This window comes from Lytechinus pictus, chromosome 2, assembly GCF_037042905.1.
Source record: "Lytechinus pictus isolate F3 Inbred chromosome 2, Lp3.0, whole genome shotgun sequence".
Taxonomy (NCBI): domain Eukaryota; kingdom Metazoa; phylum Echinodermata; class Echinoidea; order Temnopleuroida; family Toxopneustidae; genus Lytechinus; species Lytechinus pictus.
Genome location: NC_087246.1, coordinates 35,661,709 through 35,689,460, shown reverse-complemented (window position 1 = coordinate 35,689,460; position 27,752 = coordinate 35,661,709). Strand labels below are relative to the sequence as shown.

Here is a 27,752-nt window from a genome sequence, read left to right as displayed (position 1 = left end):
ATATGTCTTCTTAAATGATATCCCTTCTATTTTTCTAATAAAAATCCGATTTACAAAGAAATATATCCCCCATTACGATATATGGATCGCATTTTATGTCATTTTTGTTTTCGTTTCTTTAACGGTCAATAGTTCATGAAGTCTGGCGTGGGTTAGATATTAGGAGTAATGTTAGCCGAAATGTTCAGATCAAGCACGGCTAGCAGGCGTAGTAGTAAGTGGAGAGGCTTTCTCAAATACAGGCCCAATGGATAATATTTCGCACCTTGTGGAATGGTATACTGGTATAAATGCCATTGATCGGTGGGGATCACCATTCGACTCTGGGTAATAGTTGAATTAACGTCTTAAGGTTTTGAACTGGAAAGCTATTTTTAATAATTGAATTCGTAGCGAATCTACATCTTGGTACAGTCACTGCAGCGGTAAGTCTGGTGGTTTACAAGCCTTTCCTTTGCTTTATTGGCCTTTTACAGTGCACAAGCATAATGCCGCAGACACATCCAGAAACTGACTCTAGACCGGCCAAAACTATAACGTTATTTCAAATAGTATATTATCTCTCGTTTAAGATGAATTTTCAGCATTATACTTGTTTGACTTTCCTCTGTTTATAAAAAAAAAAAAAAAACAGTTTTGTAGGGCTATACTTGCCCTTTAGGCTTTGAGTAATGAGGATTCTTATTTGAACCACTCGAATCACAGCCTTTCACCAACGTTCTTAGTCGAGACGTTCAGTTATATTTGCCACTTTCCAACTAGGGGAGCCTTGTCTGGAGCCTGTTTCATAAAGGACTTCCAACTGTTGTAACTTTGCAATTATGGCAATTACCATGGTAACAGGGCTCAGCAGCCAATCAAAATCAAGGTTGCCATGGTAGTTGCCATAATGGCAAAGTTACAACAGTTGTTACTCTTTATGAAACGGGCCCCTGATGTGATAACTTTCCTAGATTTTGATTGGCTGAGAAGCAATATTACTATGTTAACGATCGGATAAAATGGGACCTGTTGGAAAACAAAGTCCTTTCCTAAAACGCTCTCCCGGTGTAAGATCATACTAGGCAGTTTCGAATCGCTACGCACGACGGATATAAGAACACAGAGAATTATTAAAAATACCAAATGACAAAGGACAGCCGATAAGTCTTTGTTGAAAGTTAATAATCCGGAAAAACAGTTTCGTAGTAAGTTTCGGAGTTGACAAAAAAATGCAAGACATGTCGATTATCCAGAGTGTGGGACGAAACTACTCTTTTGATTCACCAATATTCGACAAAGACTTCTTGGTTGTTCATTGCATGAAGGGCATTCGACAGTACATTTGTCTACGTTCTCCGTTTTGTGTCGTGGAGGGAGAACTCTATACTAAAGAACAGGGTTGAAAAGTCCTTTATAGCATGCCTGCCGAATCGTGTGTTCACCAACACCTATACTTTGCAGTAATAGGGTAGGGTAAAATAATTGGTTATACTCAAATTTATGTGGCTGTAATGGAGAATAGCCATAATACAAGGAAGTTATGTTACTATTATATCAATTACGTGTCAGTCTTATATTTCACTATTTTAACATAACCCTCTCAACAACGTTTCTATTCTCTTTAACAAAAAAAAAACAGAACAGATTTATCACTGCTATATGCAAGCAAGATCTTACCTGAATGTTATTAGATATGCCAATTGTCAAAACATTTGCCATATTTGAGATTTATATGTTTCTTTAAAATGTAAACTATAAGTAAATCCCATTGAGCAAATAATTACATTAAATAATAATTTGGGCTTGTTTCCGAAAAATAGAAATAAGATGAATATTGAGCTGTAAAACGAATTTATACAGGTAAACTATTTCTCTTTTTCCTATATCAGAACATGAAGACTTTGACCTCGTGTCTCTTTATTGTGATCAGCTTTTCGCAAGTATACGGATTTTATGGCATATACGGAGGATACGGAGGTAGATACGGCGGTTATGGTCCAGGCAAGTCTATCCTGTCCCCATCAACACCCCTCTTGACTCACACCTATACATTATATAATTTCATGTGATCACGCATTCGTGACAGATGCTCCGAACAATGCGTTATTGTTCCGAATCACCAAAATGAAATAAGATAACGCATAACAATCTTATTTTGACAATTGCAACGGGAAACCGCATTGATACAGATAAGTAAGTTTTGTATTAAACAGATGTCAAGTTTATAAGACTGTGATAAGACACAGGTGAAGGTAAATTGGGGTCGAAGGGCCTCCCCCCTCCCCCGCCACAATAAAAAAAAGGAGAAGGGAAAGGGGGAATGGAAAGAAAGGGAAGGGTATTTAAAAGGAGAGAGAAAGAAAACGAAAATGAACAGGGAGAAGAGAAAAATATATAAAAGAAATTAAGAGAGAAAGAGGCAATTGTCGATCATCTTGCTCAGTTTTTGTCCAATGTTAACAGGAAATCCTCTGGCAGGGTCTCATTTTAATCATTCGAGATCAGAATAAGGCAATCCATATCCCCTAAACGCGGTCAATTCAAATTAGCCTCGTCTTTATGGACCATTAGTTATTCTTTTTTACATTTTCATTAACTTTTACGATAGGGAGATTATGGACATTGTATTTTTAAACCGTTTGATTCTAGAATTACTCGTTGCAACTGATGTTCATAATTTCTTATTGTAAACTTTCAGGGCCGATGTACAATCCCATGGGCCGTCTAAAGCGGATTTGCCCCTATTATAACTACGAGAAGATAGATGAGGGATATGGTTTCTGCAACTGGAAAGTCCTAAAGGAAGTCTATGAGAAGGATAGGGACTGGAGCCGTGATCGATACATGCTAACACTGTTCAGGATGGCGAGGGACATGAGATTGTGCTCCTCAAGCGGCACCGACGTCATCCAATTACGTGACCCATGCGCCGCTTTTGAGCATATATGCAATCTTGGACGAACTGTTGACCTTTGCGAACGTAAGTGCCATAACTGCATTTCCTCTTTTTTTAGGTGTTACAACCAAACAGCAAAAATTGCATAACATATCCCATACAGTTTATGTGTGATAGGTACCGTAATTTTTGGCATAGGAAGCATTGTAGCCATATTAGTGTAAGGGGTTACACCCCTAGTGATTTCATTCCAGTTTATTTTCTCGCGTTCTCAAAACTTATTTAAAACATTGGGTTGTCATAATATAGCAATTAACATTTTGAAAATCATTATATGATAAGATAATCTGAAAAAAATAAATAGAGGTTTGTGTGATGAAGCCAAAGAAAATTATAGTTATCCTTGACCATTTATCGTCGGTAAGTTAAATTCGGATATGATTGCAAACCATACATGTCTATGCCAGAAATCTTGGCCATTTCCTATCCAACCGAGGACATTGTAGATGGTTGCGAATCGAGGGCTTAGTGAATGCTGTTCTAATAATAAAATCTAGGTTTAACCCTAGTCTAAACTAAAATTATGAATAACACTTCTATGGAATGCTGGGCTTCATAATATTTCTTCCACATTCATGGCAATTATACTGTATCAAGTAATTCATCGAAATTCATAATATGTTTGTATTTTCCTATTCTTCCCCTTTTAAGTGTCAATTATTTTTTGACAATTCTTTCCAGCAGGATAAGAATAATTTGGATTGATGTATCAGTTGACAACTGGCATTCCATAAAAGTGTGGTCTAAGTTGATCCAAGTTTATACTAAACCATGGCTATCAAAATATCACTCATTAACTGTTATTCACTCAATAGTCCTGTACCGGGGCGTCCTCGGTTTGGTGTGTGTCCTCGTTTTCGATAAGTGCGTACACGCACGAGCACTGACACGCACAAACATACACACCCTCACGCACACCAACCCCATCTATATATTTCATGTATTGTCAGTATGTGTGTGGGTGTCTGAGGGTGTGTTTGGATGTGTGTGTGTCTGAGTGTGTACCTGAACGACAGTTAATTGGAGAAAAACAGAGCTACATGAAAGTTAATCGTGATGAGTTATTCCAAGGACACCTGACAAACACCATTTGCTGTCTAGGTTAAACACAGTAACAGAAAACAAGCAAGAATCAACTGAATGGGGAGATAACTACATAAATCTTAGGTTAAATGGGGAAAAGGTTAACCCCCCCCAAAAAAAAATGCATATTCATATTTCGGCCTGATCTTATTGTATAATACATGCTTTCTTCAAAATAATTACTCCAAAATTGTCGATAAGGGCAGCGTGCAGACACTGCCAGCGCATTTGGAAGTACAACGTCATCATAAATAATTCTAACTCCATCTTTTATGAATTAACTAACATTTTCCCCTTAAGTTTGTTAGGGCCTGTTATTTATTTATTTTTTACAATTTAGAAAGGTAATTTCTAGGTTTCTGCAAGTTTCAAGAACATATAGGTGTTTAGAAATTGTGGCAGAAATCTCGAATTCCTTTTGGTAGTTTGATTTCTATTTTCAAAAACATCCTTTATACAAATCATCTTATTCTTTCTAAAGTACACATTTTAATAACTTTGTGATCTATTTATAAAGTATTGTTTATTTTATTATCATCATTGTTGATATCACCTCGCGAATAAGGAATTATAAATGCCGGTATTTCAATCTAATCACTATTTTCTATATTATCATTTATTACGGCACAGGGAGTAGAAATTAAGAAGAAAAACTAAATAATTTTACTGGTGTGATGACATTGATGATTCCGATTTTTATTTCACACGTAATATTGCTTTGTACAAAAATGTAGTCCACTTTTGTGGGCCTTCCTGCAGAAATCAAACAACCAAAATATCAGCAACAAACCTCGTAAAGTTTGAATATGTTTTACCTTTTGTTAATATCTGTACCCAGGAATACGTCAAGCCCTGCCACCTTCTGGACCGTCAAACACACCTAGACCAAACACACCTCCAGGCCCACCGGGCGGTGGAGTATAAACGGGTCAGGGACTCGACTCAACAACCCAACCTATTCGGCTGAATGGTCAAGTCCACCCATGAAATATGACTGCTTTCATATAAGTCAAACAAGCATATCAGCGAGATGGAAATCGTATAAATCTGATGTAAAATAAGAAAGTTTTGATTTTCACCTATTTATTTTTCTTTTTATTCTACAAAACACCAAGCACACCGTGGATATGCAAATAAAAGATTATATTCTCCGTTTATGATTTGAATTTTCAATAATGTAATTTTCCTTCAGTAATGTAAAACGTGGATTGATATCCTGCCTTTTAATATTTTCATAACTCTGATAAAATAAAACAAAAATCCTCTCCATTTCACACCAACCAGGATATCGACGTCCTCTTATTTTACATCCGTCTTTGCTGATACATCTGCTGTATCAGTTTTATGTGTTGTATTATTATTTCAATTCTACTTGTCGTTGGGTTTGAACTTGAATTTGAAATTTTCTGTTAGTATTTTGCTATTAAGCCCAACGCTGCAGATCTATGATCTGACGCTAAAGAAAATCAAAACGGTAACGTCGTCTACTATCGCCCTTTGAGGCACATGCAAACTTATCTTATATCTCTACGGCGTAAAGATAATGACTGAAACTTTTCCTTCGACGTTTGGATATACGGTAAATGAATTTTTATTCGTATAATCGCAGAACGAATTTTATGCTAGCTTTTTGCAAATTGGTTGATACGTTCGTTAGATGAATATATTTTTTATCACATGTACTCAACATCATTAAGTATTTTATAAAATAATTATTTGTGTTAATACTCTATCAAGTATAATTTCTGTATATCTGCATATCATTTCTGTGTTTTATAAAAATACTTGAAAATTAATGGATATTGATACTATGAGATGAAGAGAAGTTTGATTTTTCTGCTCTTTCGGTTTATGCAATTTACCAGGATTACGTGCAAGCGGAAAGAAAATGTAGTTTCCCCTCAAAATGCAACGAACTGCTGCAAATTATAATTTGAATGATAAAAGAGAGAAAAGTAAAACACACACACACACTGAGACGTGATATTATAGGAAAAGAGATTCAATTCATATAGGCTATTAAAGCTCAACTAAGGTAATAACTAATAGGGCACTCACTCATAAGGGGTGATTGACAAGGTTAAGAAAATCCATTTGTTTAGTATGTTATATATGTTTTTCTAAGCAAAGAACACATATATTTAGTAATCTGAATTGACAATGATTTTAAGCCGATAAACAATCTGTTGATTTTTTTATTGCTGCCTCCACCTCCAATCCATGCGTGCATTTCTTTCTCTCTCTCTTTCTTCTAACCCCCCCCCCCCCCTTCTTTAATACCTCCCATTTTTCGTAACCTTTTTCTGAACTCGATAACTAAATTCTTCGATTTAAAAACATAACTGCTTTATTAATAATAGCGGTAAAAATGTTGATAAACGCGAAAAATAATTCCTGTAATGCGAACTTAAGGATAAACACGAAATATAAAATTATGTTATTCTACCTTTCACCACAAATCCTGCCGTATCCGATTTGACTCGATCCGATAGGAGGGTCGTGAAATGCGCCTTATCTTATTTTCACTGAATACAATTCGTCATCATCATTTAACACCGTAGGACTGAATCAGTGATAACGATCAGTGTAAAACTAGAAGCGATAGCTGCAAACTTTAGAGACATTTCGGATCAACACCCTAATCTAAATAAATCCACCTGATTTCAAATGCCCCATTTTCATACCACATTGGGCTAATTAATGTACTCGTCGCATGAAGAAAGTCGTATATATTACCTACAAGTGATATCTAATAGTGATATACGATTCCTTTTTTCTTTTTGAGCTTCCGCTCATAATATTCAGACACTCCCAGCAAAGTATTTTTATTTTTATATTTTGATAATAAAATATCACGTGGACAGAATCACCGGCCATCAAATTGACTTGAACATATCTTAATCATATATTGGAAAAACTCATTCTTAATGGCATATTTTCAAAACATTGTTTATGTTAGTTAAAATTCCTACCAATAATTGTTTGGGTATTCTTCACAAGGTTTATCTTTACAAGCACATATTCAAACATCATAACTCAACTTTTTAATATTTTGCTTTTTAATACTCCTGTAACTTTATTTTATTCTTCCATTCCTAAGAGTAGTCTTCCTGATCGATGACGCATATTTGATGCATTTATTATTGATTGATTTTTTTTAATCTCTACATTCACATCAGTGATGAGTATACAATATGACATAAAGGTAATAGATTTATAACAAAAGTACAAAACAATGTTACATTGGTCGTAATATAAGCAATGATAATAAATATCGACAAATTGTATTATTACATTCATTATTATTTATCATTTAACAAAATGATAACTTAGAGGAATGCAGGAGACCAACCGATTAATAGGCTTGAAAGTGATTCAAGCTGATGATTAAAATGTGCATCTGAGATACACATCTAAATTAGATTGAAAATTATATTAATAATAAAACATATCCATAACAAGGGTAGGTTTTGTATATATAGCGCTTTTCTGAAGAATAAAAAGTTATCAAAACTTCAGACATCCCATTTTGAACTTAAAAGGGTACTCAGGTTGAAAACAATTATATAAAAGGAATATATAATTAAATTCATTCAACAAGGTGTTGAACATTTTATCCAAATGTAATAACAAATAATAAACTCATTGAATGTTATACTTTAGTGATATTTTGTGTTAAACAGTTATATGCACGCCGCCATGAATGCACAATAAAAGGGCTGATGGTGTCATGTCCCAATAAGCTGCCTTTCCTATAATTTTGTTATTCTTGGTGGAAAAATGTAATAAATCTAATTTCATATAATGAAATACAAAATAAATGGTGATCTGAAATCATCAACTTGCTCATCACATATTCATAAAGACATCCGTAGAACTGTTCTACCGCAATAATGAAAAAAAATGTCATCACTTTGTTATTCCTTGTCAGATTTTAATAAGAAACTCTCTGTTTTGTTTATCTGAATTTACTTTAATTATTTCTTCAAATCATTTTCAGCCAATACCCCTTTAACAAATCAAGTTGTTCGTAATGTCATACGTAACTGAACTTAAAGCTTCTAGGGACAAAAAATAAATAAATATGTCCTAAATAGGAAACAAATGGTGGGAAAAGACGGGTAGTGATTTTATTTTCCCGTCAATACTTTTTCACCTAACCCTAACTCATCTCGTCTTCTACGTTCGATTCGCAGACTTACCTGGCATGAGAGGGCAGTAGACCGGGGCCGTAACTTTTTCACGAATAAGAAATTACGATATAATTGGGTTGTTTAGTCAGACTACGCCTCATAAATATTCCTGGCGACATGAAACGTTAGGATAAAGCGTAACTTCCAACTCGTCGATCAGCTCGATTGATATAGCACAAGCCGTAAGTTCGATTCTCTCCTAGGACGATTTTGCAATGATTTTGAAAAAAAATGAGGGAAGACTATGAAAAAGTTCCAAGATTTGTAGTCTGATTCAAAGCCTCCAAAACAGCCCTCTCATGTCAGTGCATGATTGAAAAAAGTCGCCGACGGGCAAGAGCAAAATCCCATATATGAATAAGGATATTAAATATTAAAAATGGAAATGCGGCATACATAGAAAATATATTTTTTTCTTCTGCTCTATCTCGATGCATACGTTTCACAACGACATCTATTTTATCAATAAAAAAACTGTTTTATTTAGCGGTCTGTATGTAAGTGACGGTCTGGGGTACATTAGGACGCTCTTCTTTAAATTGTGCTAGACCAGAGTATCGAGACGAACAACAGACGTATACAATTCATTCGTATGGGTTGATAAACGATAAACAATAAATGAATACTCACTGTTTTTGGTTTGCTATGAAACCTTGGTTACATAAAATCCTGAACTACTATGAAACATAATATTATGGTAATAAGAAGGTACTCGAGGTGCCTTGATTGAGTTGGTCAAAAACACCGATACTCGTTAAAATCATGAGTTCGATTCCCGACATAGCACGTATGCCCTCCTATCCCTCATCTCATGAAATAAAAATACTACAGGCATTATCATTAGCCTGTGTACAATGTAAAGAAGTTATATGCACGTTGTTTAAGCCCGACAACTGAATTTGATATATTTTTTAAACAACCTGGATGTTCCTAGATTTAAGGGATGTACACTTTTGTTCAAAAGTTAGTGAACCCCTTCACAGAATGCGCTCCTTCATGATGAGGGTAAATGAAAACAACCTCATTACCATGTTTTGTGAGCCAATAGAAACAAACTTGTTTTAATGTAATATTTTATCACCTGAAATCAAAATTTAATATCTAAAACATGGCAGAAATGAAAGATTCTAAAATATGTTCATTTTCGAGTGGGGTTCACTAACTTTTGAGCATCACTGTATATCCCGAATGATTAACCTGAATTTGGGTCTGATAGCCTTTGAAATTAAACCGCATTTATCCAAGAATAAACACATTCCAAAGATGTTATCTGCTATCTTCTATTACAAAAAGGATTAAAGATAGTCTCTGAGAAGTCCCCGTAACAGTAATCAGATATGTGAACTGCATATTAAAATATTCATATTTGAATTAGCTACGTGAATGCAATACAAACCAGAAAGAAGGGTGTGTATTTGCATTTATTTTTTAAAAGTTTCTAGATCATCGGATGGTTGAACATTTCACCCTAAAATATGAGGCTTAACAGTGAACTGGTATAGGTCATTTGAGACACACATTTTCAAAAAATAGGTACGCGATACATGATGTTTCGTAATTTGATATTTTGTGCATATTTTCTTTTTTTTCAATGTAATCTTTAAATCAACTTTTACATCCACGTGACGCTCCTAATAGGTATAAGTCAAAACAATCAATATATTTGTGAATATCTGTCTGATAAGAAAAGTGGATAAAATCAACACAAAAATTGGGTAATCTTTCATAAACAGGTAATGAATCATCAAAATTATTGGTCGGACTCTCTTATATCATAAACATTTGACCAATGTTGGCATTGACCGTTTAAATACTCTTTTCACATCGGCAGCTGTGACGGACGAGCTATTTAATAGCTATGTCCCGTACAGATGATAATGTATAACTTGTAAATATCAGCATCATTTTACATCATCATTATTAAAGCGAACCAAAAATGCCAATCAAACGGATATGAAAATTGATCATGAAGAGCAACCGACTAAAAGAACTGACGTCACACGGTAAAAAACACTCATTCCTTGAAAGTTTTGTTTTGTTCGAAACAGGAATTAACAAAAAGACATTCTGCTATATTGTCTAGCAGTTTTGTAAGGTTGTTAAACAGTAATTTGTACGACAGCATGCAAGGTTATTTAATCTATTTTTTATGAAGAAAACGTACAAAATTTAATGAAAACGTTGTATATTTTTCTCGCATATGAGATGACGAGTGTATACTATCCCGGATGCTGAGCCATTCTGGTTTTCACGTGGTAAATGATGTAGATAGGATAGGAAAAAGTTAGAACATTGGCCACAATAAATCCGATCAAGACCTGAAAAAAGAAGCAAATGTTATCAGATAAAGGTTAAACAAGGGGCCAAGGGCATAGGCGAAGTGAAACAAATATTTGAACATGATGTGTAAGTGATCCCGGGTATGCTTGATATTTCGATTGATCTAAAATGAAATAGTGCCCTCAAGCGGGGTAAGCAAGACACCATCTGCAAATAGATTTATATTTAAGAATACCACAATATTTGAGGAAAGCGTTAAACATGGTTAAAAGAAGATATGTTAACAGAAAATACTCAGTGTCTGTGAAGCAATGCACACACACTAGAGAAATAGTCTTTTGGAATTGCAAAATGGCATTGGGCTTCAAAAACCTTACAAACTTTGGAGACATATCCGTCAAAGGAAAAGATTTGCAAAGTGACTTCTGTCAGTAGGTCATTGTGGCAAAAATATCGTAACGCACATGCGCATAACAGCTACCAATTGTATTACGCATGTACAAAATAGATATGTGTATACCAAAAATATAATGAATTTTGTGAAAGCCACCAGTTGACCTTGTTAGAACTATTTGGTGGCAGAGTTGCCGTTGTTAGCAAATTATTCAACTGGGTTAGAGGATAAACACTTACATGAAGAAAGACTCTGGAAGGAAGAGGAAGTTACTTAGGAGAATATAGTCAATTCGATGGCGTAATGATCAAAAAATCTTAAACAGAGTCATTGGTATTTATACATTTTGGATATCACGAAAATTGATGAGGACTGGGGTGAACCTTGAAACATGCATATTTAAAATGTTATGTTCTTTTCGTTTTATTTCTCTTCAAGTTGATATCGTGTCGTTCTTTTGGAAATATCTAAGTTCATATCACATTTCAAACATTTCTTTTTTCGATTTCTCCTTTCCTGTTATCTATTGATTTATTGGACGTTGAACTTTCAAGCGCCCCTTAGTCCCCCCCCCCCCTTCCTATACGCACAATGGTCGCCGTATATTGCACAAATAACTAATTCTTTGTCATTTAATAAGGTTTGTGAACAAAATACAGGTGTATTTAAGAAGCATATAGTTTACTTACATATTGAGGGTCACCCATGAGCACGTTTTGGATCAGGATGAAAAGTGGATATTGTAGGAAGCCACAGATACCTATTAATAAGTAGGTCATACCATAAACGATCCCATAGAATTTCATCGGAAACCTGCAATCGAAATGAAAAAAAAAAATATTGTTCAGTTGCTCCCCTCACCTTAGCCAATTTTTTTAGTGAATATGCCTATGTTATGAATATTCTAATAATCTTGAGGGAAAATGTTCAGGTTCCTTTAAGAGTATTTTGATTTAAATTGATGTCAACTCCTTTAAGGAATCATTCTAAAAGAAATTGAATCGTAACTAGATGTCTAAATATTTCGTAGTTAGCTGTGGAAGTGTCGTGGTGTAGAGGTTCTGACTCTCGCCTGTAATCAGAGGGTCGTGTGTTCGAATCCTGTCATGGCCTAGCGTCCTTTGACAAGGCGTCAATCCACAATATTTAGTTGCCACTCTCCACCCAGGTATTAAATGGGTACCCGTTATGATGCGAAAGCCTATGTAGTATGCCTGGCAATTGAGTCTTTGAACTCTTGTTGGAATGCTCCCCAGGGAATGGAGAAGGTGCATACATTGTATGCGGGCATGCAAGGATCCGATGACCGGGGTAATAATCTATAAAGCGCTTAGAGACGTCGTTCCGATGTATTAAGCGCTATGTAAATGTGGATTATTATTGTTATTATTTAGGAGGCACCGTAGCTCAGTGGGTTCGAGCGTCTGTTTCGGATAAGATAATATGATTTCATGGGGTTCGAGTCCCGCCCATGCAAAAGCGCGTCTACCAAAAATCTGGTGCTAGAGCGTTGTATGTAATCATGCCCCATTGCTGTATCCAGTACAGGTGTGAGCGCAGTTAGAAAACACTCCGTCTATCGGAAAGGACGCAAATGTTGGTCCTGTGTCACAACGCATGCACTAGGGTGTTCACCTGGACGTGTATTGCGCCTCCCAGTCCCGGCAAAACTCTTCAAAAGGTCAAGACAATCTTCAAGTTCAATCGCCATGTTAAATCAATGATTGTGCTCATTAACGGTAAGTCAACAACTGTAGTACATCTTTTCAAATAAGCTAAGGCAACTCGCCATTTTATAGCCTATTTATAGTCTTTCCACTCTTATTGAAAAAAAGGGTACAAAACAGCGAATTTTGTCAATTCTGCACGGCTTTGATAATTGTAAAAGAATATATTAACGATGAAACATAAAATGGAAGGACATTGAAAACAATACAATACTCACGTGAGTGGAACCACACCTGCCGATACGCCATACAACATTGACCTACACAAGGTCAAGAGGGCAAAGGTCAAATACTGGAGAGGGAGGATTCGAACCAGCATGCATACCGAGTAGGCGATTGACATAACAGTCGTGCAAGTCACTGCCAACCAACTGTTTCGCAGATCAGTCAATGGACCATACGCAGGTTCTAAAGAATGAAAAATAGAATTTGTGAAAGTAACAAGTTGCAAGATGGACATGTTAAGGCCCTATGGGAAAAGAGACGTTGCAAGAAACTTACAATTAATTGCAAATCAATCATTAGTCCCTGAATCAAGCTTAATTAACTGTTGATTGAGTTTTAACTGAGTGCAAATCAACTACAAATCCAGTATGCATTTTAATAAAAAGTATTGCGCTTGATTTTCGGGCTGATGATTCATTCATAAATGAACGTATATTTTTTACAGCACCCCACACATCCTCAGTTCCCCGGTTTGTACCGATGATTGCGTTAATTATATTTATTTCTATTATTCTGTATGATGATGAAATAAATCATTATTTGATTAATGAAATTGATACCTAGAGAGAGCGAGAGGGAGAGAAAAAAGAGGGGGGGGAGGCTTACCTGATTCCAGTGGTGCTGCACACAAGGTGAGTTTTCTCCTATCTAATAGCAGACCTCCAAGGGGTCCTCCAATCATACTCACAAAACTCATCAACGCAAGCACATTAGTGTATTGACTCACTGCAACATAAAAGCATAATAAGAAACGGTAACCAAGTTTACGTGTACCACATCGTTCATAGATAAATATTAAGAAATATCCCATATATTTCATAGATAGAAATTCACATTGGGACTAAGATCACTCGGACTTCATCTTATTCGTAAAAAAGGGTATTGATGAATATGGTGATTAGGTGATACGAACGTGCTTACTGATGTTGATATTGATTGTGGCGATGATGGGGGAGAAGAGGGAAGGAGGGCACATAATAAGGAACGATAAAATAGTATTATATGTTATGATGATACATATAGTATCGATATTCATGATGAGGATGATGATGTTGACGAAGAGGATGATGATGATGATGGAGATGATAATGATGATGATGTTGTTGATGATCTTGTTGATAATGATAATGTTGATGACGATTATGATGATTAGGATGATGATGATGATAATGGAGATGATGACAATGATATGATGATAATGATGATGATGATGATGATGATGGTGATGATGATGATGATGAAGGTGATGATGATGATGATGAGGAGGAGGAAAAGGTTGAGGAGAAAAGAAAAGGAGGAGGGTTGATTGATTGATAAGAAGACAAAAGGGTCTATTACCGACATCAATATCACCGTCGGCTAGCCACGTAAGCCAAGGGTTCATAATCGCCAAAACGAAGAGCAGTTGGAGTTGGATGACGATGGCCCAAAACGACATGAAGAAAAACATCGGACTCTTCAAACAGGAAAAGAATGTTGGGTAGGCCTCATCCCTTTTCAGTTCTGAATTCTCTTCATGAATGCTCTCTCGTCTCTTGGCGAGCTCTTTCTGACTCATGCGGCTATCTAACGAGTTCCTTGAGCTTATTTTACTGTTCACACTTTGCTTGGATAAACGTCGGTCCCCGGTGTCCCAACTTTGCTTGGATAAACGCCGTTCCCCGATGTTCCAACTTTGCTTGGATAAACGCCGTTCCCCGGTAATGCCGGTGCTCCAACTCTGTTTCGATGCACGGCGTTCATTGATGATATCCTCAACATGTAAGGACACTCTCTTTTTTACTGTGAAAAAAAAGGTAAATTATAATAAATTTGTAGAATTTGTTTAGGCCTACATGTATATTTGTAGTTTTTCTTTATATATCTAAATGAAGTGTTGCTGGGCTAGCGCCATGAGCGTCTTCGGACGGTATGTGCGCTTAATTAAGACATCAGCATTATTATTATTGTTATTATTATTATTATCATTAATAATATTATCATATTATCATTGTTATTAAATGTGTTGTGGTTCAAATCTACCATTTCATTCAGTGGAAGTCTACGGAACGTTCAATTTCAAGACAAAGAGCCTATTATATTTTATATGATAAAACCTGAATTGTTAAAAAACAAAGACGATACCTGTAAAACAGTTTCATCACTTGAGCAAGATAAACACGTTGCCCTATTAACAAGTTTTTCCTCAAAATCGGACATTTTTAGCCATGGAAAATTGAGGTATTGATATCTACACAATCCTATATCTTTGCGCTCGGTAAGTTAAAGTGGTGATTCAAATTTTTTGCCCGTGCCCCACCCCCACCTTTGCCGTGGCCCACGGTACGCTACTGGTCGTATTTACATTGAAATCCCATAGAGGGACGCTTATCCATTTATATGGGCCAAAATCCGTGGGAGAGGGATACAAAATACAAATAACATTTTTTTTATTATTCACGCTGACATATGAGACGTGGAACAAAAGAAAAACTATATTATAGTTTGTGGCATAAAGTGGTTTACTTTTTTCTTCTCCTTGAACTTGAACTTTAATACGACATGGGACAAAAAAGGCCTGAGCTCAAACAAAACCATGAATAGTAGGAAAGATTTTCTCTCACACTTTCTAGTTTATATTACATCAATTCTACGAAAAACAACCATAATTTAAAATCAATAGAATAGATAATCGGCACACCTTTCGTCACCACCGGGTCCTCAAACCCGAGATTATCAAACTCGAACGTTTGCGTTCCTACGTCACAAAGTGTGCGGCTCGTTGTGAGATCGCCTTCCGCAGAACAAAGCACCATCCCATTCTCGTTCTCGACGACCATCTCAACCTCGCTGATCGTATCGAATTCGGGATCGGGTAAGCAGGGCACATGAAGGAAGTAGTCATCAGGGAGTGGCCAGGGAATATGATGCCGGGGAAGAAGGCATATATTGACAAAAAAGAAGACGGTAGTACATGCCAGCGCTAGGGAGGAGACCTCTAATGAAATTCCGTTCTCGTAAGCGATCTATGATGATAGTAAATGAGTCGATTAACTATCGACAAAGTTTATCAGTTCGATGAAAGAGTTTGCGCTCCACGACGCACTATCCGGATTCAAAAACATAATAACCAAGGAGTCTTTGTCGAAAATTTGCGAATCAAAACACCTGTTTCGTCCTTCACTCTGGACAAACGATTTATTTGGATTTTTTCGTCAGCTCCTAAACTTAGGACGGAACTGCTGTTCCGGCCGGTTCACGATTTTTGCCAAATACCTCCCAGCTGTTCATTGTCATTTATAAGGCATCATCATTACATCTTTACTGTGTTCTTGAATTCGTCGTGCATTGAGGAGTGAAAACTCTTTACTCTGGAAGAATTTGTACTTGAAAGCACAAACCAATCAAACTGACATAATGATGATTTGTATTCATGGAATATGAATGTATTTTTTAGGACGAGTGGGATATTGTTTTTAGTGGACCCCTCATTTCCATTTCCATATACGCCCTTCTTTGTACTGCTTTTTTAAATGTCAATCCCTTAATTTGTATCCTATTTACATTTCTTAGTATTGTGTTTGAATTGGAGATGAAATAAAAGCATTGAATTTACTTACTTTAAACAGGAAAGCACATTGGGTTACTTATATTTAAGCCGCTGGCACGATGGTTTCTTTCCGTTCTTTTCCGATTTTCTGCATTTTTTTTATTCGTTTCACCCCCCCCCCCCTGAAAGTGGCATCCAGAGCACGTGACACCCCTCCTCATACGCTAGTGTGTACGACATACATGTATACTTACCTTTATTAGAAAGAAGATAAGGGTTGAAGTGTCGTAACAACCATTCATCACCCCGATCACGGTCGACTTTTGAGTTGGAAATAGATTTGCTATCTGTATATAAGGATATAAAATGATATTAGTTACTACAATGTGAGCTTTTTGCAGTGGATTCAGGTCACTGAAATGGTTGTGGGTGTGTAATTACAGGGGATTTCACAACTGGAAAGGCAACTACACAATTATTGTAAGACCCCCTTTCAAGGGTCTCATGTTAGGCCACAAACGGTGATCAGACAATGTATTTCACCGAATGTCGGCAGACTTGGATTTTTCAGGCAATTAATATGGCCATTTGTTATGCAACACAGGCCATCGTATATCAGGCAGTTATTGACGATTTTGTTTGTCAAGGAATAAACACTGTCTTAATTCTCCAAACAAGAAAAAAGTTTGACGGTTAATCAGTGCGTAATTGGGACTGAGGCGATATATAGTATGGTATCGTATGGAAACAAAGTTTGAAGGTTAATCAGTACGTAGTTGGGACTGAGGCAATTATTGTATGGTATGGTATGTTTTCAAGCAATCGTCACACTCCACACTCGGCGTGATAAAGGCCATTATTAAAACTGTCATTCCTGTGTCATTTAGTGTCGTCAAGGTGGATGTGTGTCAGACAGAAAATAGACGTGGTTTATTGTCAGGCAAAGAAAACCGAAGTAAAATAGTAATAGTGCAATTATAGTACAAATGACATGTCAGGTATTTATGTTTCTGACCCTAAATGCTGCAAGTGGTGTCATGCAATTAAATCAGTCATTTGAGTGCCCAAGGTCCATGGAGAGAAAGTTTGCTTGATGTACGCAGCAGGTTGGCCGTGATACGAGAACTGGGCACACCCAGTTTCCAATGAATTCCTGATATTCAGTTTGACTATCGATCTCCATAAAGGCGCAAACAGTCTTTAAGACTGAACGCCAAGTATCAAAATAAAACAACAACATCAGATTTTCATTCGGAGCAGTTGTCGCCGGAGCAAATGTCTTGGAACCCATAAAAGACGCGGTAGGGCGTTAGGGCACTGACGCGGTATATAGGTCGCATGTCAGGCAGCTGACATGGTCGTTTACTAATTGATGCGGTCGCGGTCGCATAATAGGCTTTCGCTTTGCAAGACAGATTCTTCTCCGACGATGAAATTGCCGATTGAACCATCAGCGCAGGCTTCACTGACTCTAATCGGTTCTCCGACTTAGGACTGTTCCCTGGGAGAATCAGCAATGTTCTAAAATCTACAATATGACAATAGAGATCACATGATTTCTTGTCAGTATCTCAATATACGTCCAATCCTAGAGATCGAAACGATTTTTTTTCGCAGGAGAAACGTATAGAGAGTTTCGCACCGTGATTCAGAATGGTTTCAAGAACATAGAAAAGGTATTTTAAAATGTCCTTCATACCAAAGGCAAACAAGTCATTGTCGAAACTTGGTGAATCAATGAGATGTTTCGTCCTGGATTCTGGACAAACGACATATTTGCCATTTTTCGTCAGCTCCAAAACTTAGGACGAAACTTTCTACAAAGACCTTCCAGCTGTTCATTGCCATTTGATGGACATTTTCAATAAATTTATCCAATTCGTTTTGCGTCTCGGTGCAAAAACTAATTACCGTAACCCCACCGTAACCACCGCACAGATAGTCGTTGGCAACCGTTGCAGAAGCATATACGTCGTCCAAAACAAAAGCTCCTTGGGCTGTCGTACGATGGTCAGTGGCGTACACAGGCGGGGGGGCAGGGGGGGCAAACTGCCCCCCCTGGCGAAGCTCACCGGGAAAATTAAAAAAAAAACGGGAAAAATAAAAAAAAAGGGGAAGAAAGGGAAAGGGAAAGGAAAGAAAAAAGGGGAAGGGAAAAGAAAACTAAGAAAAAGCATAAAAAAGGGAAAACGGAAAGATAACGGGAAAAAGAAGGAAAAAAGAACAAGTGAGAAAGAACAATTCGCCCCGATATACAAATACATTATCATGATTAGTAAGACAGGGAAATAAGTTAAAGATGACAAAAAGGCAAACAAAAGCGGGAATTATAAAGGCAGAATAGAATTAGCCAAAATCTAAATTGGAAAATAAAGAATAGGGACAAGATAACGTACACTACCGGGCTGCTGAGGATTGAGATAACGAGCGGGAAGAAAAATGGATGGTATATAGCATAATGTCGTATGAAAGTCTATCATAAACTTGCTAAATCTCCAAAGGCTCTGTCCAAGAGTCAAGACCCCGTGCAGTGGGGGCTCTTCATCTGTAACCTTTAATGGGTTCTATAACGGGCCCCTATATGGACCCTTCCTGCATGAAGTTGTACGTTGAAGCACTGGCGTATCGGGGGGTGGTTTCACAGCCAAGGGGAAATAAAAGAAAATAAAGGAGGCAGCGAAATGAGATGAATGAAAAAAAATATATGACATGATATTTGCTATAATGATGTTAAAATCTATCACATAAGTAGAATTTCATTTTAACAGGCCATTTTATTTCTGGCTCGCTTCGCTCGCTGGCGACTTTTTACAAATTTTCCCATATTTGCTATGGTGTGCCCCTCACAATATTTGGATGAATACGATACACAACTGCATTGAATTTATGTGTTGTGTTTTAGCTATATAAATATACACGCAATTTGATTAAAATAAGTGGCCATCTGTAAGGTTTAAAATGGCTTTGATATCAAGAGGTTCCGGGGCTCTGCCCTGGACCCCACCCATAAAGCACTGTTATATGGATGAGTTTGGACCATGTCCCCCAAAAGTTCTACAACCAAACAAAAAAAAATGAGGAAAGAAGGGAAAGTGTATTATATTTTTCTGAATATCACGTTAAAATCTATCTTCATGTTAGATTCTCATGAAAAGGTGTTTTTTTTTTTATCTCGCTCGCTTCGCTCGCTCGGGACCTATATTAAGCTACTTCTTGCCAGAAGCGCCATACTCGGCCCCCTCGAGCACATAGAGCTTCGCCCTGATGCTCACAATCATAACAAAAATCCTGTTCACCGTGGCGTACAAAAAAAGAGAAAAAAAAAGGAAAGAGAGGAGGGTGAATATGATATCATATTTTTAACATTATGTCAAAATCTATCACAAAATTTGACTTTTGCAATAAAAATGTCAAAAAATTTTGCTCGCTCGCTTTTATATATATATATATTTGCCTGATACGCCATATCGCCCCCACAAAAATTTTGCCTTATGACGCCATTGCCAGTTCCATGATATGACCGGGAAATTTTTGGCTCTTGCCCCCCCTGGCCACCGAACCCTGTTACGCCGCTGACGATGGTGATATGACATTTGCTCCTGCGACAATTGCCCTGGGCTTTGATATCTTAGAGGGCATAGGGTATAGAGATCGAGGATTGTAATAGAGTTTTTAGTTGAGATAATGTAAAGATAGGGATTAGGGTTTAGTTTAAATGGTTGGATTTTATGTTTGGCTTAACGTGCAGATTTTCAATCGGAGCATTTGTCGCCGCCGCAAATGCCATTGAACCCGTACGACAGACAGAGGACGCTTCCAACGGGTGATTTCAAGTTCAGTGTTGACATATTGGTGTTGGTGTTAGGTCAATTTTTACACGAGTATAACACCAAACATAAAATGAAGATGTTCCTGAACAGTCACTCACTGTTTTTTGAGATGCCAATAATGTGATCTGGATCAGTTTTACAAACTCAGAATTTATTTTGGGGCTAGGGGAAGCAACCCAAATTCCAACACCAACATCAGCACCAATGCCAGCACCGGACTTGAAATAACCAAACGTGTGGCCGGTATACTCACCTCAAAGCTTGCGAGGATAATGATGAGTCCTGCTGCACCTAGTAAGATTGATGCAGGATACAGCAGGCTTGGTATTTCGGGTGAACTCATGGCCAGACACACGTATCCACATACCATCATTATACTGCAATAGAAATAACGACATAACATAAATTCAACTGAAAATGTTTTTTTCAATCTTTTGTAGATGGCCAACTTATTGTTTTTGGAAAACGTCTCCTTATTTTTTAATGTTGGAAAATGATTAAACTTGCATATACTTTTGTTATTGAAATGTGGAAATAAAATCAAAATTCGATATCAAATCAGTCAAAGTAAATCTTCGTCCTGGAGGCATTTTTAATAAATACTTTGACATTTACGAACGTCACCACGAACGACGGGAATCTGTTCATGTGTTCTCTGGAAACTATGGTGTTTAACATGAATGGGTGTTCTGAGAGCACCAAACCCTCAGGTGTTACAAAGATACCCTGTAATCTGTAACACAAAAGGTAGCGATTAACCGAACGCTTAATTTTTACGATTGATTGTACATTGTGGTCAATCGAAAACAATGTCTATCGAAAACAATGTCAATGAACTTTGAATTTTCTTTTATCTCTATACTTTTTTTTTCTATTTAAATCAAAATCTTCCTATAAAGACACTCGACTATGGATTGCATTCCGTGCGAAATGGTACCGACAGTCAATAATAAATGTCATTACCAACAGATGAGTTATTATAATATACACAATGTACAATTGTATTTCCATTGCTGCCAAACGCGTTCTGGCTATTACAGAGAACAGTACCTCACGTTGTATATTATTCCGTTATGTAGCGTTTAAGTCTACGTGCAAATCTCTGATTATTCATGCCAAGTAAAACATCATTAAAATATTCAAATAAGTAAACCATTTGAGGAAATATAAGGGAGATTGATTTTTATCATTTTTGTGGCAGTTGTTGAATTTATGTATTCGATGTTTTATAGATCGGGGAAAATGTCAACCGCATTCAGTTTCCAGAAGTTAAAGGAGTGGTTTTATATTGTTTATCTAAACCCAACAATAAAAAAAAACTAACAAAGTTTTGGTGGAAGGCTTTTTTTTATTCATTCCAAAGTTTGTATCTCTTATTTGGAATATCTAGAGATTGTTTGCCGATCGGATTCCGACGTTCCAATACATTTATAATGTTTTCATTTATATCACTGTAATTACATGAAGATGTTAATTAATTGCTGATTTATCAATTAGGTACAGAAACGACTGCAAAAATCATTATGATGAAGAATTATGACATTGGTAGATTTTCATATAGTTGAGGTTGATCGGATTGATAACAAGTCTTTGTAAGACGGAGCTCAATCTGCCCCTTGCAAAGTGGGAAGTATTAATTGATTTTTAAAGGTTTAAGGTGTTCTTTCAAATGTCAATTGGAAATGATGATTATTATGACGATTAAAACAATGATAATGATATTAATAATAATAGTGATAATGTTTTAAATGAGCATGGTAATAATATTAACATAACATTATTGAAAAGAACGATGATACTATGAATAACAATGATAATATAATAAAGGATAGTTATGATGATGATGATTGATGATGATGAAGACAATACTACTACTACTACTACTACTACTTCTGCTACTACTACTACTACTACTACTACTGCTACTACTACTACTAATTCTACTACAACTACTTCTGCTACTACTACTACTACTACTACTACTGCTGCTACTTCTACTGCTACTACTGCTGCTGCTACTACTGCTACTACTACTACTACTACCACTACTTCTACTACTACTATTATTACTACTACTACTACTAATAATAATAATAATAATAACAATAATAATAATAATAACATTAATGATGATGATAATAATAATAATAATAATGATAAGTTATTAAATTATAGCCATTTATATTTGATTGGGATTTCACGACACACCCACACTCTCTCCACCTAAAATAAACAAATTGACATTACCTGAAGACAATCCTAGATATTCTGCTACCAACTATGAGAAGAAGATATCCTGCTGGTAACATACTAAGCGGGAGCATCACGGTGGCTACAGTATACACCAACACCAGGGCTGCATCCTGCTCCTCACAAAACACTTCATCCGTCGACGACGTCGTCGTCATCGTCGGCGAGATTGGCATGGTGGTGATCGAACTGTCGAGTCGGCCTGAAAGGTTTTGACGAGGACGTACGTTCTTATTAATGAAAACTTAACCCCAAATATTAGGTATTTCATAATTATGTAGTAAATAATCATAATAAAGGAGGTAAATTTCCCCGAAAATGATGATTATGTTTTTTCATTGAGTCTAATTCATGATTGGTCTGTTGACCATTTATAAACATAATCAAGGGCATTTACAGTACTTAAACTCATGAGGTACACGCCCGAATCATAGCCGAGGGCTTTGGGACTATACCAAAGATAACGATGATTTTTTTTTACACATATTGACAAAGTTATAGCTAGGTATATAGTTTGAGGCATGAAAAAAGCATCTCGGCCCGTGATTCTAATGCCCGAGCAAAATAATGTTGTGTATCATATGTTTTGTAAACAAGACAGTGTGTGAGTCATTTTTATTTGTTGCACTATTCTCGTCACAAAAATATGACCGGTTAATAGAGCTAGCCATTAGTACCCGTCATTAACAAATTTTCTATTAGCTAAAATACCGGCAATGATCGGTCTCGATATAGGTTTTAGCCAAATATCTTTATAAGGGTCCATATCACCATTCATTTGATTATTATTCACCCGTGATTTCACTTATTGTTTTGACCAACTCCGGTCATTATTTTGGATTGATCTACAAGCGGTTGGACGACATCACACGCATGGGCCAAACCCATTTTGTGTACTACCAATTTGGTTTAATTGCCCTTTCGTCAACACTGCACATGGTCTTGACAAACTTTTTTTTATAGTTCAGTTAGTCTACTTTTTAAAAATATTTTTCTGATGAAAATTTTGATAAAAAACAGTTCATCAAGCCATATAATCTACCAAGCATATACTAGACGAAATAAAGTTTAACTATGAAATACACTTTTTTGACCAACATTTTATCAGACGAGCTGGCTGTAGACAAAAAAATGGATTAGACATTTCGGGATGAGAATACGAGCTAGACACCAATCGGCAATATTTTGAACTTCTTCAAAGACACAAAAAACCAATCACCAGCTCCTGTACAAATATGAACACCAACTCAATCCTATCATAAGTAGACTAGACTATGTTTGTTCAATCTATCAGCAAATAATTAACGAGCCTTTTTTTTTTCTTGTTTTTTGGTTTGTTCTGCACGTTGCGGTTTGCCCCATACTGCAGCTGAGAGCCCCACACGAGAATGAAAAGAACGAACATATCAGAAATGATTTCAAATCATCCAAAGAGAAACAAACAATCATTACCACTGTTTGTAGCGTTTCTTGTAGGAGCACCTGTTGGGGTCGGGTCAGCTGGGCATTTGTTGCCATAGTAACCAATATCCTTGAGGACGAATACGAGAGAGGGCCAACCGAAGATGATGCCAGCGTGGATGAGGTTCTCCAGGGCCCCGAAGACGACGGCGACTACGCTTCTTATTTGCATGATCAATCACAGCAATGACAATCCTACAAATGGTTTGAAAGAATTGAAATGATCGTATAAAAAAATATATTAGTACAAGAGTTCGTTCAAACAGACGATAATTTATCATCATCCTTTCAATTTAAAGATAGTGTATTTATCACCGTGTACTGATGGTTTCTTTATCAACAGTAGAGTATACTCCCAATACAAATCTAATTCGTTAGGTATTGACTAGTATACTTTCTTCATCTTTGGAAACAAATACTAGTCGTTTACACTTTTTTTAAATCAGAGTTGCACATTGGTGATCACTGCCAACATTTTTGGTGGATGGGGGGGGGGGGTAAATTATTATATCAAATACCATAATTGCACTCTGTTATACTTAGTTTCAGTTTTATTTTTTTCTCATTTCCAACAAAACAGTAGACAAAATCCATCATAAATACAGTTATAACAATTGAAATGTAATAAAGAAACATGTAACGCACTATATATACTCATCTAAATTATACATGTGAAACTTAATATGGATCATTGAATACTTGTGGCTGAAAATAACATGCTGGAAATGGAGAGGTCCACTGTGAAGCTGTGCTTGTATATACTTATGCCTACTGTACTTATGCCTACTTCTTTTCCGATCCATCATAAAAAAGTATTTCCAGAGGTAACTTGTGATTCTCGCTCGCTTTGCTCGCAGTCTTCCTACAGCATCCCGAACGCGTGTTCCATTTCCTATCACACAAATTTCAGATCTTTGTCTATGACTCTGAATGCAATCTTTACATCCTAAGACTTTGAAATGTCCACAAAAATACGATCAGATGTACAAATAAAACAATTTCTAGTTTTAAGCAAAATGAGTTTTGGGATGTGATTATCACTAAACTAGGTTTCCGACGACAGTCCATTTTCTACCTTTCTTTCCGATTTAAAGATCCAAGTGTAAGCTTATTGTTTCCGAATCACATCTACACAGGGAGGTGGGTATAGAGATAATGCGTTTTTAGTGATGAGATACACGTACCAACAACCATACATTGATACCCCAACCACTTCCCTCGGTTGAACAACAATTGTACGGAACATAATTATACGTGTATAGATGGGTTGTTTTGATGTGTTAGGATAGCATAAAACCAAATCTTGTAATGGAAACGAGGGGTACGGAACAGTCCTAATTGGAGCATATCTCCATTCATACACGACGACGTTTTGATTATAATTCGTTTTTTTTTTCTTCCAGTATAAAATCTAATGCAAAAAAAACATAGAACCCATAATCATTGGTTAGACCTAAATGATGTGAAGAGCCAGATGGACTGCACAGCTGGTTCATAGATCAAATTCAGCATGATTCATAAATCAAAATTTCATGATCTCTAACGCTAAAGATTTTTTTCTATTTTTCCCCCAGTTAGAGCCTTCTCCGATGATTGGCCTCACCATGGACCGTATCGCATACATTCGTAATTCCGAAGGTTCGGATATTCCGAAGGTTCGTTATTCCGAAGGTTCGTATTTCCGAAGGTTCGTAATTCCGAAGGTTCGTTAGTCCGACAAAGAAGTGAGGTTCGTAATTCCGAAGGTTCGTTAATCCGAAAACGAAATGAGGTTCGTAATTCCGAAGGTTCGTAAGTCCGAAAACGAAATGATTAACGAACCTTATTTCGTTTTCGGACTAACGAACCTTCGGAACAACGAACCTTATTTCGTTTTCGGATTTACGAACCTTCGGAACAACGTACCTTATTTCGTTTTCGGATTATCGAGCCTTAGGAACATCGAACCTTTATATTTCGTTTTCGCATTATCGAACCTTCGGAATAACGAACCTTCGGAATAACGCCACAAATGTTCGGATTAACGAAACTTTTTACGTTTTCGGATTAACGAACATCGAGGTATAGGCAATTTACGTGTTTCGGAATTACGAACCTTCGGAATAAAGTACCTTCGGAATTACGAACCTTCGGAATTACGAACCTTCGGAATTACGAAGTGTAATCGCACCGTATACCCAATGATCGGGAGGATCTCTATTATTGTGATTACATCACAATCCCGTAAAGCATTTTTTTTTAGAGAGGAGTTTATTTCAATTGCGCCTTAATATAGTTACAATGATTAAGCTTTTAAAAATATGATATTAAAAGTAGGGGAATGATTACACCAGCAATGGCCATAATATCTTTATTACTAACAGGTAAAAATGGTATCACTCAAAGAAAATGTTCACAAGTTTTTTTTCAAGCATTATTTTAACCTCTACCATGTATGCTAAGGGTTCAGGAGAGACTCCGAAAACCGTTTACTCTGAATCAATTCAAACCGAATTTCCAGTAGAAAGTTCTATATGGGCAATGATGGGATTAATATGACTGTGCTTCTACTCCATTTGGTCTAAAATTGGATGCCATTATGCCGTAATTAGCACCTAAGATCAATTTTTTGATTGCAGGTCAATGATATTTTGGGATTGCGAATGTTCGATTTGGGGAGCATTCGTCGCTTACAGTCAAAATATATAGTCGCGCACTTTTGATTGGGAACTATATATTAGATGTTAGACAGGGGCATAGGAATGATTTTTGAAGAGGGGTGCATGCTGAGTTTGAATGAAAAATGACACGCCAAAAATAAAAAAGATAATTTTTTTTTTTTTTTAAATCTCCAAAGTGGAGGTGATTTTAGTCACAAAAATGACCAAATAAAAGGTTGCCGCTAAAAATGAAGGCTAACGTGGGAAAATTTCATCATTTTAGCAAAGACCAACCTGATTTCCAGGAGTAAATGCACATCACCCGCAGAAAAAAAAATTGTAGAGTGCTTCAGCACCCCTGCTTTCTAGGGCCATGATGTTGGACAAGTTAGAGCTAGAAATTGGATCGGGAATATGGGAACTTTAAGAGCGAAAGAAGAAACGCACAGACATGGTTTTACGGGTATTTTGGCCCAGACATCTGGCGAAGCGAAATCTATGGATAAGTTGTCGAAAACTTACATATTTACTGAAAAAATGTACAATGAAAAGTATCCTTACCTCTATTCGGCACGTGTTCAAACTGTTTATGAAGACAACGGAGTTAGGATTTTCCTAAATCAGATGAACAGGCTTAATTAGGTTTTCGCATATCAATGAAACTTTTCACATCTTGCTCGCTATTTGTAAGTATATGGGCCTAGTCTGACGAAATGTGTTCAGAGTATTGCAAGAACCAGCCGCGCAATTAAACTTGAACATCGACCTAAGAACTAATCATGCCAAGTTGAGTCGTTTACAATCAGTGAGTAGAAGATGTCACATCCTTTGGTGATTGAGTTTACCTTTTTGTTTTACGAGGACACGGTTATCACTGACAAGTATTTGAAGAAAAAAATTATTGTCTCGTTTTGTCCTGTTCTCTGATCCTGGCTGATAACTGACGACATCCCTCTATCGTGCTCCACCCCTCCCATCCCCCCTCCCCCCTCTCTCTCTCATTGTTTTTTTTTTCTTCTATATTTCCTTCATTCTTTTCTTCTGAAGTGTCGATCAGACAATTTTGCTTTATTGTTTAAGGCTGTATTTCGTTTTGATCACAAGGGAGACATACATGCCCATGAGGGCATTCCTCCATCGCTGAGCTTGATATAAATTGATATTTATCAAAATAAATGTCTGTCAGTTAGTAAAATAATGTTT

At 36.7% G+C, this 27,752-nt stretch overlaps 2 protein-coding genes across 2 annotated transcripts; one reads left to right on the top strand and one right to left on the bottom strand.

Annotated features, from left to right (window-relative positions):
- The first annotated feature begins 305 nt into the window (after positions 1-305).
- Positions 306-6,195, top strand: LOC135153296 (uncharacterized). The gene is made up of 4 exons (XM_064095836.1): positions 306-425; positions 1,872-1,983; positions 2,681-2,962; positions 4,860-6,195. The coding sequence occupies exons 2-4, from the start codon at positions 1,875-1,877 to the stop codon at positions 4,943-4,945; spliced, it is 477 nt and encodes a 158-aa protein (XP_063951906.1). The 5' UTR covers positions 306-425; positions 1,872-1,874; the 3' UTR covers positions 4,946-6,195.
- Positions 6,196-7,082: 887 nt separating this feature from the next.
- Positions 7,083-27,552, bottom strand: LOC129254332 (equilibrative nucleobase transporter 1-like). Its single transcript, XM_064115647.1, has 11 exons — positions 27,111-27,552; positions 23,902-24,105; positions 22,447-22,651; positions 20,453-20,576; positions 16,624-16,716; positions 15,521-15,845; positions 14,179-14,622; positions 13,447-13,566; positions 12,834-13,023; positions 11,578-11,701; positions 7,083-10,532 (listed from the first exon to the last, which is right to left on the bottom strand). Exons 2-11 carry the CDS (start codon positions 24,080-24,082, stop codon positions 10,434-10,436), a joined length of 1,905 nt encoding a protein of 634 aa, XP_063971717.1. The 5' UTR covers positions 24,083-24,105; positions 27,111-27,552; the 3' UTR covers positions 7,083-10,433.
- Between the last annotated feature and the right edge of the window lie 200 nt (positions 27,553-27,752).

Coding starts and splice junctions, on each gene's coding strand:
- LOC135153296 (XM_064095836.1), top strand. CDS start 1,875: ATGAAGACTTTGACCTCGTGTCTCTTTATTGTGATCAGCTTTTCGCAA. Junction 1,984..2,680: donor ATACGGCGGTTATGGTCCAG/GCAAGTCTATCC, acceptor GTAAACTTTCAG/GGCCGATGTACAATCCCATG. Junction 2,963..4,859: donor AACTGTTGACCTTTGCGAAC/GTAAGTGCCATA, acceptor ATCTGTACCCAG/GAATACGTCAAGCCCTGCCA.
- LOC129254332 (XM_064115647.1), bottom strand. CDS start 24,082: ATGCAAATAAGAAGCGTAGTCGCCGTCGTCTTCGGGGCCCTGGAGAAC. Junction 20,577..22,446: donor ATATCTAGGATTGTCTTCAG/GTAATGTCAATT, acceptor TTTCTATTGCAG/TATAATGATGGTATGTGGAT. Junction 14,623..15,520: donor GGACCCGGTGGTGACGAAAG/GTGTGCCGATTA, acceptor TTTTTTTCACAG/TAAAAAAGAGAGTGTCCTTA.